This window comes from Tubulanus polymorphus, chromosome 5 (genome assembly GCF_964204645.1).
Source record: "Tubulanus polymorphus chromosome 5, tnTubPoly1.2, whole genome shotgun sequence".
NCBI classification, from domain to species: Eukaryota; Metazoa; Nemertea; class Palaeonemertea; order Tubulaniformes; family Tubulanidae; genus Tubulanus; species Tubulanus polymorphus.
The window spans coordinates 4348667-4365146 of NC_134029.1; the positions used below are offsets into that span (position 1 = coordinate 4348667).

The following is a 16480-nucleotide window of genomic DNA, read 5'->3' on the forward strand; positions in this document are numbered from 1 at the left end:
GAATTCCATCTTTGTATTCCAAAGATTATGATGCGCGATGGACAGATTTGTTGTGAGGTGTCGCAGTCGCACAATTTCAGTTAAATTGAAATTAAAGAAGACTTTTTAGCAATCCATCGATACAGTGTAAAATGGATAAACAATGGTTTATTGTGACTGCACAGTGGTTTCACCAGTCGTGTTAAGACTCATGTGTTCAAACGATTAAGCGAATTATCCACCAAAAAACCGATGACACACTAAAATGACTTTGGGCTGGTTGCTAGTCGATTTCTGCGCCACCTACATTCGCCAAGTCAAGCTATGGTAAGCGTATATTTTGGTGTACGAGTGTTCACTTTCAGACGGGTGGGGCTGAAGTGGCCGATCTCGTGATATATTCAACTATGTAACGAACTGCCTGTGATTGAACTGCAACCACTTTCAACGAAACTCAGAACATGTTCTTGATCTCGTGATATCTTGAACTCTGTAAAGAACTACCTGTAAAATGACTTCATTCGTTTCTTACACTTGGTGAAATCATCATTTCCGTTGTTTCCATACATCAAGGAAAATCAAGTTGATGAAACTCAAAACACGTAGTTGGGAATAACCGCAACAAAGTAGAAATACACTTCATGAAACTTTCTAGATTAACTCTAGATGATACAAACCTATCTACTGATAACGCGGTTTTGATTTCTTTGAAATAGTTCCGAAATATAAATCTGCGTTGTGTTTGAAATTGGTAGATTAGACATGAAAAAAATAAACTACCTCGTTAATCTAACTGAATTTATTTTCAAATTCAAATTTCGTACAATCAAATGGTAAATTGCGGAAGATCATTTAGAATGCAACCCAGTCCTTGTAGTTGAATTTGTCTGAGCCGGGATCTTCGCAGTCTTTCTTGATGCAGACCATGTGATTTAGAGCAGTAGGATTATCTGTGATAAAATATGAAATATCCATTCACTTCCATCAATACAAACGTTTTACAATACATTCAACTATGGCTATTGATACTATGTATATAGAAATTATCTCGACCAGTAAACATTTCGAAGATAGTGCAAAAAATTTACTTTGCCATTCTTTGTCTTGACAGTAAGCTTGACGAATGTTCACGATATCGAAATAACTTGATGAAGGTTTTTGTCTGTACATAGCGACAATATCAGGCTCCTTTTCGCCGAGTTCGGTCAGTTTTGTGTTGACTTTCTCAACGATATTTTCCTTTAGGACAAAATTCTTCTTCGTGTAAACTCTCAAAGCGGACATTATGTTATACGGAGTATTGAAGTAAAAGCTGTCGTCTGGGAACTTCGCCATCAGTTTTTGAGCTCCGCTACCTACGTAATGGTAGATTAGTTTTTATATTTTGAAGATCATCTGTCATATGCAAGAAAGATCGTTAGGCCTAACAGGTTTAATGTCTATCACTATGCCTACAATATGGTAGGCTAATAGGTAAAATTTCAAATGATATGTTTTTTATTAGAATTTCGCCAGTAAGGTATTTTTATGGATTATGAGGCTATTCCTTGATATTTCGGAGACCAACTGATAACGAAACGACGTTAGGCTTAAGTGTAATGCTTATCACTATGCAACCAGTAAATTTCGTTCCTGCGTATGCTTGAGATAGAAGTTATGCAATACATCTAAAATTACGTACAATTTACCCAGCCCTTCATGCTCGTGTCAACAAATGTATCCCGTATCGGTCTATTAGTCTGTTTCATCAGTCCAAGTCGTTTGAACATAGCGCTGTTGAAGCCATCCTGGTCTTTCAGTAAATTACACGAGCCTTTGTAGGTGGACGTGAGACGAATTTCGTTAAATCTACTGCCGGCATTTCCACTGTAATACGACCCACAGTAGGTACTGAAAATGGAGGAATGAATCTAAGTTCCTTTGATCTGTATGTTGACGTTAATGGAAGATTTTTTTTGTAAATGCAAAATCTAAGACATTTTGTTTTAAGTCTATCAATGATATAGAAAACAAAAATACTAACCTTGACATTTTAAATGTGATGAAACTGTTGTTTGGAGTCCGCTTTTCAGATTTCAGCCTGAAACCGATGCAAGATTTCGTGCTGTCCTGTATTTTACCGATTAGCTTTTTGAAACGGTTTAATCGCCTTTTCAGATCGGTCACATTCGCTTCCGCTAGAAGGTAAAACACGGGATCATATTTCAATCAAATGACAGGAAGGAAGGAATATCCCCAAAATATATACGATATCATTCTATAGGAACAATGAATGCAAACAACTATACATTTTCTTCAAACACTTACAGAATTCACCCTCAAGGATATACTCAACTCGAGAGGCATCACCCCAAAGTTTTTGTTTGTGATCAGGATTATAGCTTTCAGAAACCTATAAATATAGTTGCACTTCATTCTACTTCTTTACATCATTACGCAAATTCAGCGAGAGCAAAAATTAGAAATCACTTATTTTTTGAATATATCAACACAGATGGCGCTTTGAAATACTAAGTTCATTTCGAAAGGCTCAGAACATTACTAAAACTTATATAATCTATTCAATTTATCATATCTATAACTAGAAATGATATATTTTATTAAACAAAACAATAGCTTAGATCTGAATATATTGAAATGAATAAAAAAGAAAAGAATTCGTCATGTAGGGGAGGAAAAAAGGTTACTCCAAACATATCTGAAAGCTTAGCCATTTTGAAAAAAATCGGAAATCTAAAGCACGCATTCAAAACAAACAAATGCTGGAAGAAGAAACACAATGACAAACATAGAATTTGTCTCGAGGTAGAAATAGTCCATGCCCTCATGAATATGGTACCAGAATAATATGATCATTTGAAAATACCTGATAAATGCAGAACAGAGCGAGCACGGCGGCGAGAACGTGGACAGATTCCATCTTCATCTATCGAATGATTTCAACTACGAAGATCTTCACCTTTTATGCAAATCGCATACTACATGCCTACTTAATGCTAAGCCGTACTTCAACAGATTATTTTGTGCGAATTGCTAAATATAAATCAGTTAATCCTGCATTTCTTGTCAAACTGAATAACACCAGGCTCTTTTTGATACTTAAAGGTATTATTGCAACCCCGGTGAAACAAGTAGGCCTCTTTCGTCCAATTCATTAAATAAACGTATTTTCGAATTCGTCGTTATTCATCATAATTTCTGTTCAGCGCATGGCTTCATGCCACAACAAAACTAAATTAGTACATACGGAATCCATTTTGAATGAATCAACAGAAATTGACAGATTGAGAATCATTACACACGAGCATAATCGAATAGAATCTTACAACAAATGATTGTTCATCAACTCTAAAAACGGACATTCTGTAATACACGGGGTACAGAAGTAAAAGTTGTCATATGGGAACTTCGCCAACAGTTTTCGAGCTCCGCTGCCTACAATATAATCGGTTACTTCGCGCGATGTTTAAGGAGGGCACCCTGCAGAAGTAATTGTAACTTTGTCCAGTGTTTCACGCAGAGTACGGTGTTTATATGACTGACGAAATTTTAGATTATTTCACCAAAACGGCCTTTGTTAATGATTTAGATACGTAGAAGTTATATACGCTAAACTTACGTACAATTTACACAACCCTTCATGCTCGTTTCAACAAAGGTATCTCGTATAGGTCTGTTAGTCTGTTTCATCATTCGTTTGAACATAGCGCTGTTGAAGCCATCCTGGTCTTTCAGTAAATTACACGGGCCTTTGTAGGTGGATGTGGACAGATTCCACCATCTATTGAATGATTTCAACTACGGGAATTTATCTTTTATGCAAATCGCACCCTAAAACTTGTTACTTAAATAATTAGGATTCGAAACGATTTTCAATTCAATAAATATCAAGTGCTTTCGAACCACAATACATGCACACGGCGAACAACGATTTCACTGAGACAAATTTAAAAACAAAATAAATCGGTAATTTTGATTTCTATCAAACAATGCAACACCAGGTCCTTTTGGAGACCCGGAATTTCTTTTTACCAAATCAAACCAGAGAGTGAATAAATTCAGAATACATCGATATTTACCCTAATGATATTACAATATTGAAAAATCGGGTTAAGCCCGTTTCAATCGATTAAACACTACTATAACACCAGGCTCTTGTTTGGGGGAAAGCATTCAGCTATTCCCGCAAATAATGTCGGTTAAGCCTTTGAAAGATCTTATCAATAAATACAAATCCTCGAATGCATTTAGCTCAACAGCCGGCCATATTTCTACCATCTATATGTATATAATACCAAATATACATAAATCGTATTTTGATACGTATATCGTTAAGAGATACACTTTGCTTTCCTCCTTATAATTGTTGTTAGGGTTTTCTGCTTTTTCACAGAATAACTAATGTTGCTTTCCGTCGGAATAAAAATGATGATGATAATCACTATTAATCATGATCATTAGTAATGATAATGATAATAGTAATCATTTATGATTTCATTTCCCCTTTTCAAGCACCCCAAAAGTCAATTAAAAACCTAAGGCTCCTAAACTGCTAGATGGATTTCTACCCCATCTTCTAGGATTTTACTTTAAGCCCAATACCTAATAAAGCAAACCGATAGGTGTCAACGTGATGGCTCCATGTAAACAATTTGAGGCCAAGCTCCATAATTACACGTATTGTGACAATTATCTTTAGTGGCTTGGATCATGGACGTATAAATTTTGAAAAAATTCGGACATCTAAAGCAAGCATTCAAAACAAACAAGGGCCTGGTGTTAGTATGTGTTCAAAAGATGGCAATGAGCTTAACCGATTTAGACCCGGATCGATGTAGATCTAGATTCATTCTGAATGTGCTAGCCTAGTTTTTAAGGTTTTCCGGTCTTTAAAAGGGCCGGGTGTTACATTGTTCGATAGAAAATCACTTTCTGTTGATCCAATAATCGTTATTCAGAAGCATAAGTATGAGGGTCCGATTCGCATAAAAGAAGTTGAAATTATTTGAAATCATTCGATAGATGAAGATGGAATCTGTCCACGTTTTCGCCGCCGTGCTCGCTCTGTTCTGCGTTTATCAGGTATTTTCAAATGATTATATTATTCTGGTACCGTAGCCACTAGGGCATGGACTATTTCCACCTTGTGACAAATTCTATGTGCTTGTCTTTCCTCCTCCAGCATTTGTTTGTTTTGAATGCTTGCATGCTTGCTTGCTTGCGATTTTTTTCAAAATGGCTAAGCATTCGGATATGTTTGGAGTAACCCTTTCTCCTTCTCAACGAGTTCTTGCATTTTATTAATTCTAATATATTCAGATCTAAGCTATTGTTTTTTTTTCTATATAATATATGATTTCTAAGTATAAATATTATTAGTTAAATAAATTATATAAATTTCAGTAATGTTCTGTGCATTTTGAAATGAACTTAGTATTTCAAACCGCCATCCGTTCTGATATATTCAAAAATAAAGTGATCTCTACTTTTTGCTCTCGCTGAATTTGCGTGATGATGATAAGTAAAATTAAGTGCAACTATATTCATGTTTAATGGCAAGTTAAACAAATTATACAAGTTTCACTAATTATCAAAGCATTTCGAAATGACCTATGTATTTCTAAACAGTCAATTCCGTGCTGATGTATTGAAAAATGAATGACCTGTAATTTGCGTAATGATGATAAGAATTAGAATAAAGTGCAACTATATATTCATAGGTTTCTGGCTATAATCCTGATGCCAGACAGAAGCTGTGGGGCGATGCCTCTCGAGTTGAGTATATCCTTGAGGGTGAATTCTGTAAGTGTTTGAAGAAAATGTATAGTTGTTTGCATTCATTGGTTTCTGTAAAATGATATCGTATATATTTTGGGGATATTCCTTCCTTCCTGTCATTTGATTGAAATATGATCCCGTGTTTTACCTTCTAGCGGAAGCGAATGTGACCGATCTGAAAAGGCGATTAAACGGTTTCAAAAAGCTAATCGGTAAAATACAGGACAGCACGAAATCTTGCATCGGTTTCAGGCCGAAATCTGAAAAGCGGACTCCAAAAAACAGTTTCATCACATTTAAAATGTCAAGGTTAGTATTTTTGTTTTCTATATCATAGATAGACTTATAACAAAATGTCTTAGATTTTGCATTCAAAAAAATCTTCCATTAACGTCAACATACAGATCAAAGGAACTTAGATTCAATCCTCCATTTTCAGTACCTACTGTGGGTCGTATTACAGTGGAAATGCCGGCAGTAGATTTAACGAAATTCGTCTCACGTCCACCTACAAAGGCCCGTGTAATTTACTGAAAGACCAGGATGGCTTCAACAGCGCTATGTTCAAACGACTTGGACTGATGAAACAGACTAATAGACCGATACGGGATACATTTGTTGACACGAGCATGAAGGGCTGGGTAAATTGTACGTAATTTTAGATGTATTGCATAACGTCTATCTCAAGCATACGCAGGAACGAAATTTACTGGTTGCATAGTGATAAGCATTTCACCTAAGCCTAACGTCGTTTCGTTATCAGTTGGTCTCCGAAATATCAAGGAATAGCCTCATAATCCATAAAAATACCTTATTGGCGAAAGTCTAATAAAAAAACATATCATTTGAAATTTTACCTATTAACCTACCATATTGTAGGCATAGTGATAGACATTAAACCTGTTAGGCCTAACGATCTTTCTTGCATATGACAGATGATCTTCAAAATATAAAAACTAATCTACCATTACGTAGGTAGCGGAGCTCAAAAACTGATGGCGAAGTTCCCAGACGACAGCTTTTACTTCAATACTCCGTATAACATAATGTCCGCTTTGAGAGTTTACACGAAGAAGAATTTTGTCCTAAAGGAAAATATCGTTGAGAAAGTCAACACAAAACTGACCGAACTCGGCGAAAAGGAGCCTGATATTGTCGCTATGTACAGACAAAAACCTTCATCAAGTTATTTCGATATCGTGAACATTCGTCAAGCTTACTGTCAAGACAAAGAATGGCAAAGTAAATTTTTTGCACTATCTTCGAAATGTTTACTGGTCGAGATAATTTCTATATACATAGTATCAATAGCCATAGTTGAATGTATTGTAAAACGTTTGTTTTGATGGTTAAGTGAATGGATATTTCATATTTTATCACAGATAATCCTACTGCTCTAAATCACATGGTCTGCATCATGGAAGACTGCGAAGATCCTGGCTCAGACAAATTCAACTACAAGGACTGGGTTGCATTCTAAATAATCTTCCGCAATTTACCATTTGATTGTACGGAATTTGAATTTAAAGATAAGAATTTGAGACCATCGATTCCGACGATATCAACTACAAGAAGTTTTGACGACGGTTGCTTTCTAATTGATCGCTGTGCACAATCATTTGCAGTTAAATTGTACGTCCTTTGAATTCAGATAGAATAAAGTTTTGAAAGCGTTTAAATCCTTAAAAATGTTATGATTGTGTGATAATGATAATGTTTTATACACGATTCTCATTGGGTCTTAGTGGTATGGATCCACACAGCGCGCGAAACAGAATTGAGCTGGAAGTACTAATTAAAAATTGCTATCAACGCTGACTTCGACACGTGCGCACACACAAGCAAACTTGTAGCTCATATTAACTTTTTTTGGATCTATATTTCAGCAAACGTAATAATAATTCACTCTCTAGTAAATGGAAACCACCTTACCCAGCATGCAAGTCACAAACTCAACACCGCAAAAATGGATTTTTGAAGGACAGAATGAATATCAATTTATCAGTATCGCTTAGACCCAGAAAATTTGTGACGCTTTCAAGTTTTTGGAAAAGCGGATATCTTATGTCCTGGTAACCGGGCATTCGAGGAGGTTACAATATCTTTCAGTTGCAATTTGTGGTGGGTGACATCTAATTCGAAACTCAATTATCCTTGAAAAGACATCCATAGGAGACACAGTGGAATCAGCCCTTATTTGTAAACTTTCGAAATCCAACTTATCTACCATCTCCGGCCACATAATCAATTACCGTATTATCTAGAGATATCAACACTCTCTACTAGATTTTGGTTAATGTCACTTTGTGTCACACTGCTTTCTCCGTCCTCTTCTACCCCCCCCCCCCGTTACATAATTTGTATTCATCCTGAATTTTGTGGTTTCTACGGGACGGTACCCCCGATTGTTTTCATCTGTCACTTGTTCTGTTTACATTTATTCTGACACATCGCTTTTGTTTATGTCCTGTAAGTTTATATGGTGCATACATTACTTCTGTTTTCTGTTCATTCCACCTGATGATGGCCGTTAGCCAACAGTCGAAGCGTTGCAGTTTCGTTTTAATAGATTATTTCATATACAATTCGAATTGTGCGACTTTTTCCGTCAACAACTGTCAACGGGCCCAGTGTGAAGTGTAAAGTCGTATTGGTTTTGCCATTGAATCATCATCACATAATCATGTCTTCCGAACGTGTAAAAGTTTGCCGGTGGACCATGCAGTTGGTGGGATTATTTATTGGGTTGAAAAAAGAAGTACATTGCAAGGATAAAACACAGGGGCTCGGATCTGAGTTGTAGGTAGTATAAAAACTGTTGATTAACAGACACTGGATTAACAGATTATCGTTTTTACACTACCTATTTTACAACTCCATTGGGATCCCTGGGAGAAACTGATTGGACAACAGCAAAGCCCACGGCCCAGTTTCATAAAAAGGTTGAACACTTAAATCGATTTAATTTCTTCATTAATTCAGTTTATCTTAAGTCGATTTAGGCCTTTATCCAGGAGTTGCTATATTAAACTCAACAAATTTCAAAATCAATCATATTTATTCTCATACAACAATTATACAAAATGCCAGGAGTGCTCGAGGAATTATAATGTAAGCTCCTCAAACACGTGAACTTTCAAAAACAACTAGTCCAACCACCACATAAATGAGAGTTTATACGCCCATGGTCCAACCACAGACTCTAAAACAAAAAAGTATGTGGCCCAACCATGGACTCAATTGTCCATGGCCCCCGCACTAAAACCAGAGATAAACCTGGCCAAATACTCGTAGCGTAGGATTAAGCACTCAATCTGATTTACATTTTTACATCATTTTATTTTCACATATCAAATTATTAACTTTTAGATTATTTTCTCAAATTTTAATAGTAATCTTATTTCTATTACTATGTATGAAATTGTACTAATTTTAAAACCACAAAAGTTACATGTAAGGCATTTATAAGTCTTTATACATGATACATTTCCACTACAGCTGATTTATACAATTTGCATCAATAGGAAAATAACAAAAATACACAAAGAATTGTAAACTTTGATCCATAAAACACCGAAAATTGGACTAGTCTGAAAGTCTAAGATTATGAATTTGACAATTCATGAGGTCAATATAACCGACACTTTGTTATATTTCATGAAATATGAATCTATCATGTCAACTTTTCAAATTACATCTCAATTATCAAGAAAAAGCTCAACTATATTAGATGAGGGCCTTAATGAATCAGTGTTTTATGAACGATTGACATGAACATGTCGGTTTATCCCCACAACAATAATCATACCTAAATGACAGGTATTTATGTACTTGAAGAAGTGCCTCAGTCATTTACAAAAACATGACCTGTATCTAAAAAGAAGTCTCCAATATAAAAACATTAAAACCAGAGATGAAACACAAATTCAAACTGGAAAGCTTATAATTAACTAAACAGTCTTTGATTTAATTTTCATCAACTTTATTTTACAAGATAACTAGATTTTTGCCACCTTTGCTCAGACATGATCAAATTGGTTATTTTCTCACATGTTACATTTAATACAATGTATTTTAGAGGTATCCTCTTATAGGCAATCAACAAGATAACATTGTTCACCTGTCAATTTGAATACAGCTAGCGGCGTACAAGTTCTACCAATCTACTAATTAACACTTCATATATCCTCATTTATCAGGAGACTGCTCCTCTATTTTCCATAAAGACCTTAATAAAAATAGTATTTTATGAACCACTGAAAAGCACCACAGTGAAAAAGTTGCCCACTCGATGCAAGGGATGAATGTGTCACAATCGCATTGCTCATGTAGGACAAGTTGATTTTTGAGGGTCAAGTGATATTATAAATATGCTTGCCCAAAGGTCAAGTGGCATTTATTCCTTAGATCAAACCCTGCAAACAATCATAAAGGTTTGTCTTTGTGACAATTCAAGATAAATCGAGTATCTTCAAACAAATATGGTTTGACTGACAAAGCTACAGTAACTTCTTAATTATATTATTCAACTTGATAGTAGGTACAAATACAACTCTATATAAACATCAGAAATTCTTCGAGTCCAGATATTACAGGCCCCACACAGACACGGTTAAACCGATAATCAAAACCAAGCTAGGACAATTGACCAATAAAGAAGTTTCCAGTTTCTAGGCGCCATTTTGTGGCGGTCCCTCGAGGTCCCCATTGTTGCGATGATTTGCGCTAATTTTTAAAACATAAGTTTAGATTGAATATCATATAGTTCTTCAGCCCCTTGCTCGATGAACTTAAGTTATACAGCATTTTAAAGGAATTGAAATGCAGATATTTGCTGGCGATTCTTGGAATTTTTGAACGCGGTCCTTGGTTTCACATCGTCACTGTTCTCAATTGTTGCGTTCAAAAATTCCAAGAATCACCAGCAAATATCTGCATTTCATTTCCTTTAAAATGGTGTATAAATTGATTTCGTCGAGCAAGGGACTGCAGAACTATATGATATTCAATCTAAACTTATGTTTTAAAAATGAGCGCAAATTATCGCAACAATCGGGACCTCGAGGGACCGCCACAAAATGGCGCCTAGAAACTGGAAACTTCTTTATTAGCATTGTATCCTAAAGCTATCAAGAAACTGCTGCTATTTTCGACAGGCCCTTAATTAAATCAGTATTTCATGAACCACTGAAAAGCACCAAAGTGAAATTGTTGCTATAAAACTTAACAACTGAAAAGTTTCAACATGAATGATGAAAATGTACATCGTTTTATTCACACAACAATAATATCTTAATCGAGGAATCATCATGCAAGTTCCTAATTTACAAACATGCAAACGGTGTCACAATAACAATCTCCACCATAAATCATTAAAACTAGAGATGAGACGCTCAGATTCACTTTGGAAATCTTAGTATCAATAATCAGTCTTAATGACATTTTCATTAACATTACTTTCACTAGAAAACTAGAATTTTGCCAACTTTGCCCTGACTTCCATACACCTTGACATTACAAACTAAGTATTCTGACGTTTTTTCTTCCAGCTTTGAAAAGATCAACGTAATAATACAATCAGTAACTAATCAATAACATCAATAACTAAGTTTATAGCTGTTCAATATTCTTTTAAAAAAGCAAAAAGTATTTACCAGATTTTAGACAGTAAGTCTACCCCAGTATAACAATAAACAGTCACAGCAGTGATTGAGCGCGGCTATAGGACGGTCGATCTTTCATAACAGTTATTCAAAGCATTCTATCATATCAGTTATTTTTTTAAGTGTGATCGGTTTAGTTAAGGTTTATGGTTATTTGTTTTGTTCATTACAATAACTGAGTTGATAGAATGCTTTGAATAACAACAGAAAAGATCTCGGGTTTTCGCTATACTTAGGGAAGGTTGTTCGATAAATGAAGAACCTTGTTGATAAATATTTGAAAAAAGGCCTTTTCATGTAAATAGAATATTAATTTATTGTTTGTTTGTATTGTTGTTTATTCTATCTATTATTTATTTTTATTTTTTATTTTTTAGAATTGATTTATGTACTTGTATTTTGTAGTTATGTATTATCTATACTCCTCTATTTACAACAACTGCAGGCATTTTTTCACTGTTAAGTCCTGGGGCCCATTTTAAAAAAGCGCTACCGATTCACTGCCACTCCTTAATAATCATTATACACCCGATTTGAAGCTAAATGATTATTCACGAGAGCCATCTTGTGATATGGATTTACCCATTACAATTAAAGAAGTTCAAACAGCTATAAACAATGTTAAAACGTTCAAAATTAGTCCTAGCTATAACTTTAAACCTAGTTATCTCTAGCTTTACCTCTCAAATGTAATAATGGTCTTCTTTCAGATAAAGCTTTAGTTTTCAAATACGTAGCTATGATCATCAAACAGATAGATGGAGGCTTAAAAGTCAATGTGAAAATCGAAATCTCCGATTTCAAATATGTCAAATTGGTTACATGGGCCTTCCGAATATATCAATACCATCAAATTAGTACATCTACAATTCATCAAATACACATGTAATTAATATTTGTACATCAACACTGGTCTAACTTATGTTCTATGTTTCCTAACTATGTGATATCTACACTGACAATTAGCCACAGTTGACTATGTTTAGCTATGGTAAGTTTGAAGATTAAACTCACAATTCATGTTGAAACTATATCTCAGTTTAGGAGTTAACTCAACAGACCTACAAATCCAAACTAGGCACTCGCGCGACCATTTACTCCTAGTGACTAACCTAACTTGACTTATCTATCGACCAAGGATCGAAGACCAAAATCGTGAATTAATGGAGTTTAGCTTTTATTAGACTCTCACATTGCATAAAACATTATCAAATAGTTTCCTCGAAAATACTATATTATCCATCAGTCTGGTTTGAACGTAAGTAACAAAATCAATACTTTACTACAGAAGTCCGCTTTTGTCTTCACCGCTCCTGGATCTAGTGTTTATAGGATGCACTATTGTTTATGCTGCTCCTAATAAGATACACTATTGTCTTTGCTGCTTTTATAACAGTGTTTATCCTGAATCAGTGTTTATGAGATAATCCATTAGCTTTGTCGCTTGAATCAGTGTTTAAAAGATTCACTATTGTCGATAAAATGTTTTATAGAAATCAACCACTGAATGTAGAAGAATCCATCGTTGAGAGATTAATCCGTTGCTGGCCCCTCAACTTTTCATCTGGGCTTCTGCAGTTTTCATCAGCAAATGGGTCGATCAGTATTCATCTAGTTGTGAGTGTCTTCTTCAGGCCATTATTGCCGAGATGTAGTCTGGCTGAAACAAAGTAAAAAAAGCAAAACATTTCAGACAGATTTATCATAATTTACATGTCATTTAAAATTACAAGCCACCGTCTTTTTCACAAAGTAAAATTCATTGACGTCAATTGCCAATTTAAACCCCAATAATTAATTGCAGTAGTAGGACTAGTTCATCACTGTTTAACACTAGTGATGATTAATGTTTAAAGATAAAAGTTCAGCCATGTGGACTGGTAAATAGATTTTGATGATAGTCACTTATCAAATGATATTCATATGAGGACTGAAATTTCTATATACTGGTAATTTCATGTATATCAACTTACCTTTTAAGATTGCTGAGTTAAGTTCTGGCCTCTTCTGTGCGCCATTCCAGTTTGTAAATTTTGCATGAGTGTTTGATCTCAAGCTGGGTTTTTTTCTGATAGTTGAAATTTAGCTGCAATGATTAAAAGAAGATATCCTGTAATGACAAATTATTTCCTTTTAGAATTCATCATAATTATTTCCATAAAAAATCAACTTACATTTCAAGTTTGCTGGTTCCGTATTGGTTAAAATGTTCTTAGTTCTTGATGCATTTGATTTAAGCTTCGATTTTTTCCGAGGGCCGTTCTAATCGGTAGATTTTTGATGAATTGTTGATCTCAAGCTCGGCAGTTTGATAGGATTTTGCTAAAATGAATCAAAAAAGATATCATGTAATCACAAAAAATATCATTTAGAATGAATCGAAATAATTCCATCTATAATAAGTTACTTTTATGATTGCTTGGTTTATTATCAGCGTGGATCATTGGTTGATGAGTTTGATCCTATTTGGCCTCCTGTTTGATGTTCCAGTTGGTTGATTTTGATGATGAGTAGTTGATCTCAAGCTGGGTTTTTTCTTATAGTTAAAATTGAGCTACAATGATTAAAGGAAGATATCCTGTAATAACAAAATATTTCATTTAGAATTTATCGCAATAATTCCATATATATTAAGTAACCTTTTGTGATTGCCGGGTTCATTATCGGCGAGGGTCTCCCAAGTTGGTTGTCTAATTTTAGATAATTTTTGTCGTTTTTTCTGTGTAATTAGTCCGAAAGTTTACAAGGTAGAAGACAATTTTGTCTAATTTTAAATTTTTTTGTAGTTTTCTCCGTGTAAAGTTTTTTCAAAATCGGAAATCGAAGTACAGATATAGTTGTGTGATCAGCGGTCGATTTTACATAATTTTTTTTCGAAATCGATGTACTTCTTTGTCTTCTTGGGTTTCGTCGAAGCTGAAATGAATAAAAGAACAACATTGTGTAGTCAAACAATTCTTCATTAATCCTTATTTACATGTATATCAACTTAACTTTCAAGATTGCAGAGTTCAGCAGTGACTAGGATTTTCTTTTCACTTCTATGTCTTCTTGGGTTTCGTCGAAGCTGAAATTGAGTAAAAGAAAAACATTCTGTAGTCAGACGTTTCTTCATCATTAATCCTAATTAACATTGGTATCAACTTAACTTTCAAGATTGCCGAGATGAGTATTTTTTTCGGCATCTTCTGTAGTCGCCTTCTAGCATCTTCTTCTTCTTCAACTTCTTGGGAGTCCTAAAATGAAAAAAAAGAGAAGAGCGATGAAAACCTTGTATGGAACAAAACTAATGTCCGAAAGCTTTTCAGCTCTCCATCGCCGGTCACATGCAGAGAACACCAGACAATGAGCCAGCCAGGAATATACTGCCCCCTACTCGCCCTCACTCAGAACGCGAAAACCAGGATGATGATGCCTTACTTTCACCATTTACCGATAGGGTATGCCGGGTGACGTCAGTAACTGGCAAACCTGCAAGTTTGCTTGAGACAAAAATAGAGTAGCGCAACTGCATTGCCCGAACTAGCACTCAAAGGAAGACAAGACTTATCCCTGCCCGAAGCAACCCACGCGGAATCAATGAATACTAACATTCAAAGGAAGACAGGGAAATTAATCCCTGCCCGAAGCAATTCCTTAAAAGGAATCAATGAATGCTAGCACACAAGCGATCCCACAGTGAATCAATGAATCCTAGCACGCAAAGGAAGACAGGGAAATTAATCCCTGCCCGAAGCAATCCCTTAAAAGGAATCAATGAATGCTAGAACACAAAGGAAGACAAGACTAAATCTTTGCCCGAAGCAATTCCTGAAAAGGAATCAATGAATACTAGTAGACAGTCCAGCTTTACCACTCCATTTTTACAGCAAACAATCTGACAATTCTGCTCGTCATTGATGTCACCTAGCACACTCTGTTGATAGGTGGGGAGAGTAAGGCCTCGTCATCCTGGTTTTCGTGTTCCGTATGAGGGCGTGTAGAGGGCAGCCATTTCCTGACCGACTCTTTGTCTGGCATCCTCGACATGTGACCGGCAAAGGAGAGCTGGCGCTTTCGGACATTAGTTTTGTTCCATAGAACGTTGAAAATCGACAGAGAAATCGGCCCTGAAAAATAAAACGGATTAGACCCTGAAAAACAGAACGGATTAATTAACACGGAACAGTACAGGACAGTACGGAGACTAACAGTAACACATAAAACATAAAGACGTCGTTCCTCAGGAAGCAGGAACAGGAGCGCAGCGAAGATCGCCAGGATCATGATCGCCAGGAGAATCCACGGAAGCATGTCTGCACAGTGTGAGATAGCGGAGGTGAATAATTTCCTATGCTTACACACTGTGGTCAGCCGGTGACGTATTCCAATTGTGATCAATAGTGCGTGTTAATGATATCAACTAACTCTGAAAAACCTCAATTGTGTCTCTTTATTGTTGAATGGAGTTACCGAAGGTTCAACTGCCGGGTTGAGCACGCGCCAGTAGCCAGCTGAACAATCGTGGAACTTTAATAAGGCCATAAATATAAATTACTTGATTCCCAACAGCTCCCCCCTAATTTAGCCACCGCCTGTTTTTTTTCTTTAAATTTTAGAATAATTTATTGAAATTGAAGAATAAAAACGTTAACATTTATTGATGAAAACCTCTAGCTTTATTTCTCATAAATGCATAGCTTCCCCGAAATGGTGACATAAATAATTCCAAGTTGTTCAAGGCTAAACAAAAATGATACTTTGTTTCTTCGCAGCGGCCGGGTCATTTTGGTTAGATATAATAAAATTTGTAATCAGTTCCTGCCGGGTCTTTTATAGGGTTATGGTATAAATTAATCACGATTTTAAAAACAGTGTAGCAGGCCTACAGGCCCGGTATGAGCCCGTCTGTCAATAGAGGGAGACAGCACCGATCCTCTGAAATTCTGCCAAAGACTTCTTTACCATTCATAATCTAAAAAAAGATTTTTTCTTTAATTTTGATATTGGAGTAAACGGTAAATCGTAAGTCGTTAGGTTTTGAAGGAAAAACGTCGTGTATTTTATATATTTTAGATTGT

General features: G+C 35.6%; 1 protein-coding gene and 1 long non-coding RNA gene across 2 annotated transcripts; both read right to left on the reverse strand.

Annotated features, from left to right (window-relative positions):
• Positions 1-831: 831 nt before the first annotated feature.
• LOC141905394 (uncharacterized) lies at positions 832-2899 on the reverse strand. The gene is made up of 6 exons (XM_074794240.1): positions 2846-2899; positions 2287-2371; positions 2003-2156; positions 1661-1869; positions 1068-1334; positions 832-929 (listed from the first exon to the last, which is right to left on the reverse strand). Exons 1-6 carry the CDS (start codon positions 2897-2899, stop codon positions 832-834), a joined length of 867 nt encoding a protein of 288 aa, XP_074650341.1.
• Positions 2900-10807: 7908 nt separating this feature from the next.
• Positions 10808-15861, reverse strand: LOC141905810 (uncharacterized). Its single transcript, XR_012619275.1, has 6 exons — positions 15761-15861; positions 14060-14656; positions 13828-13974; positions 13595-13742; positions 13394-13506; positions 10808-13080 (listed from the first exon to the last, which is right to left on the reverse strand). It is a non-coding gene; the product is annotated as an uncharacterized LOC141905810 (long non-coding RNA).
• Between the last annotated feature and the right edge of the window lie 619 nt (positions 15862-16480).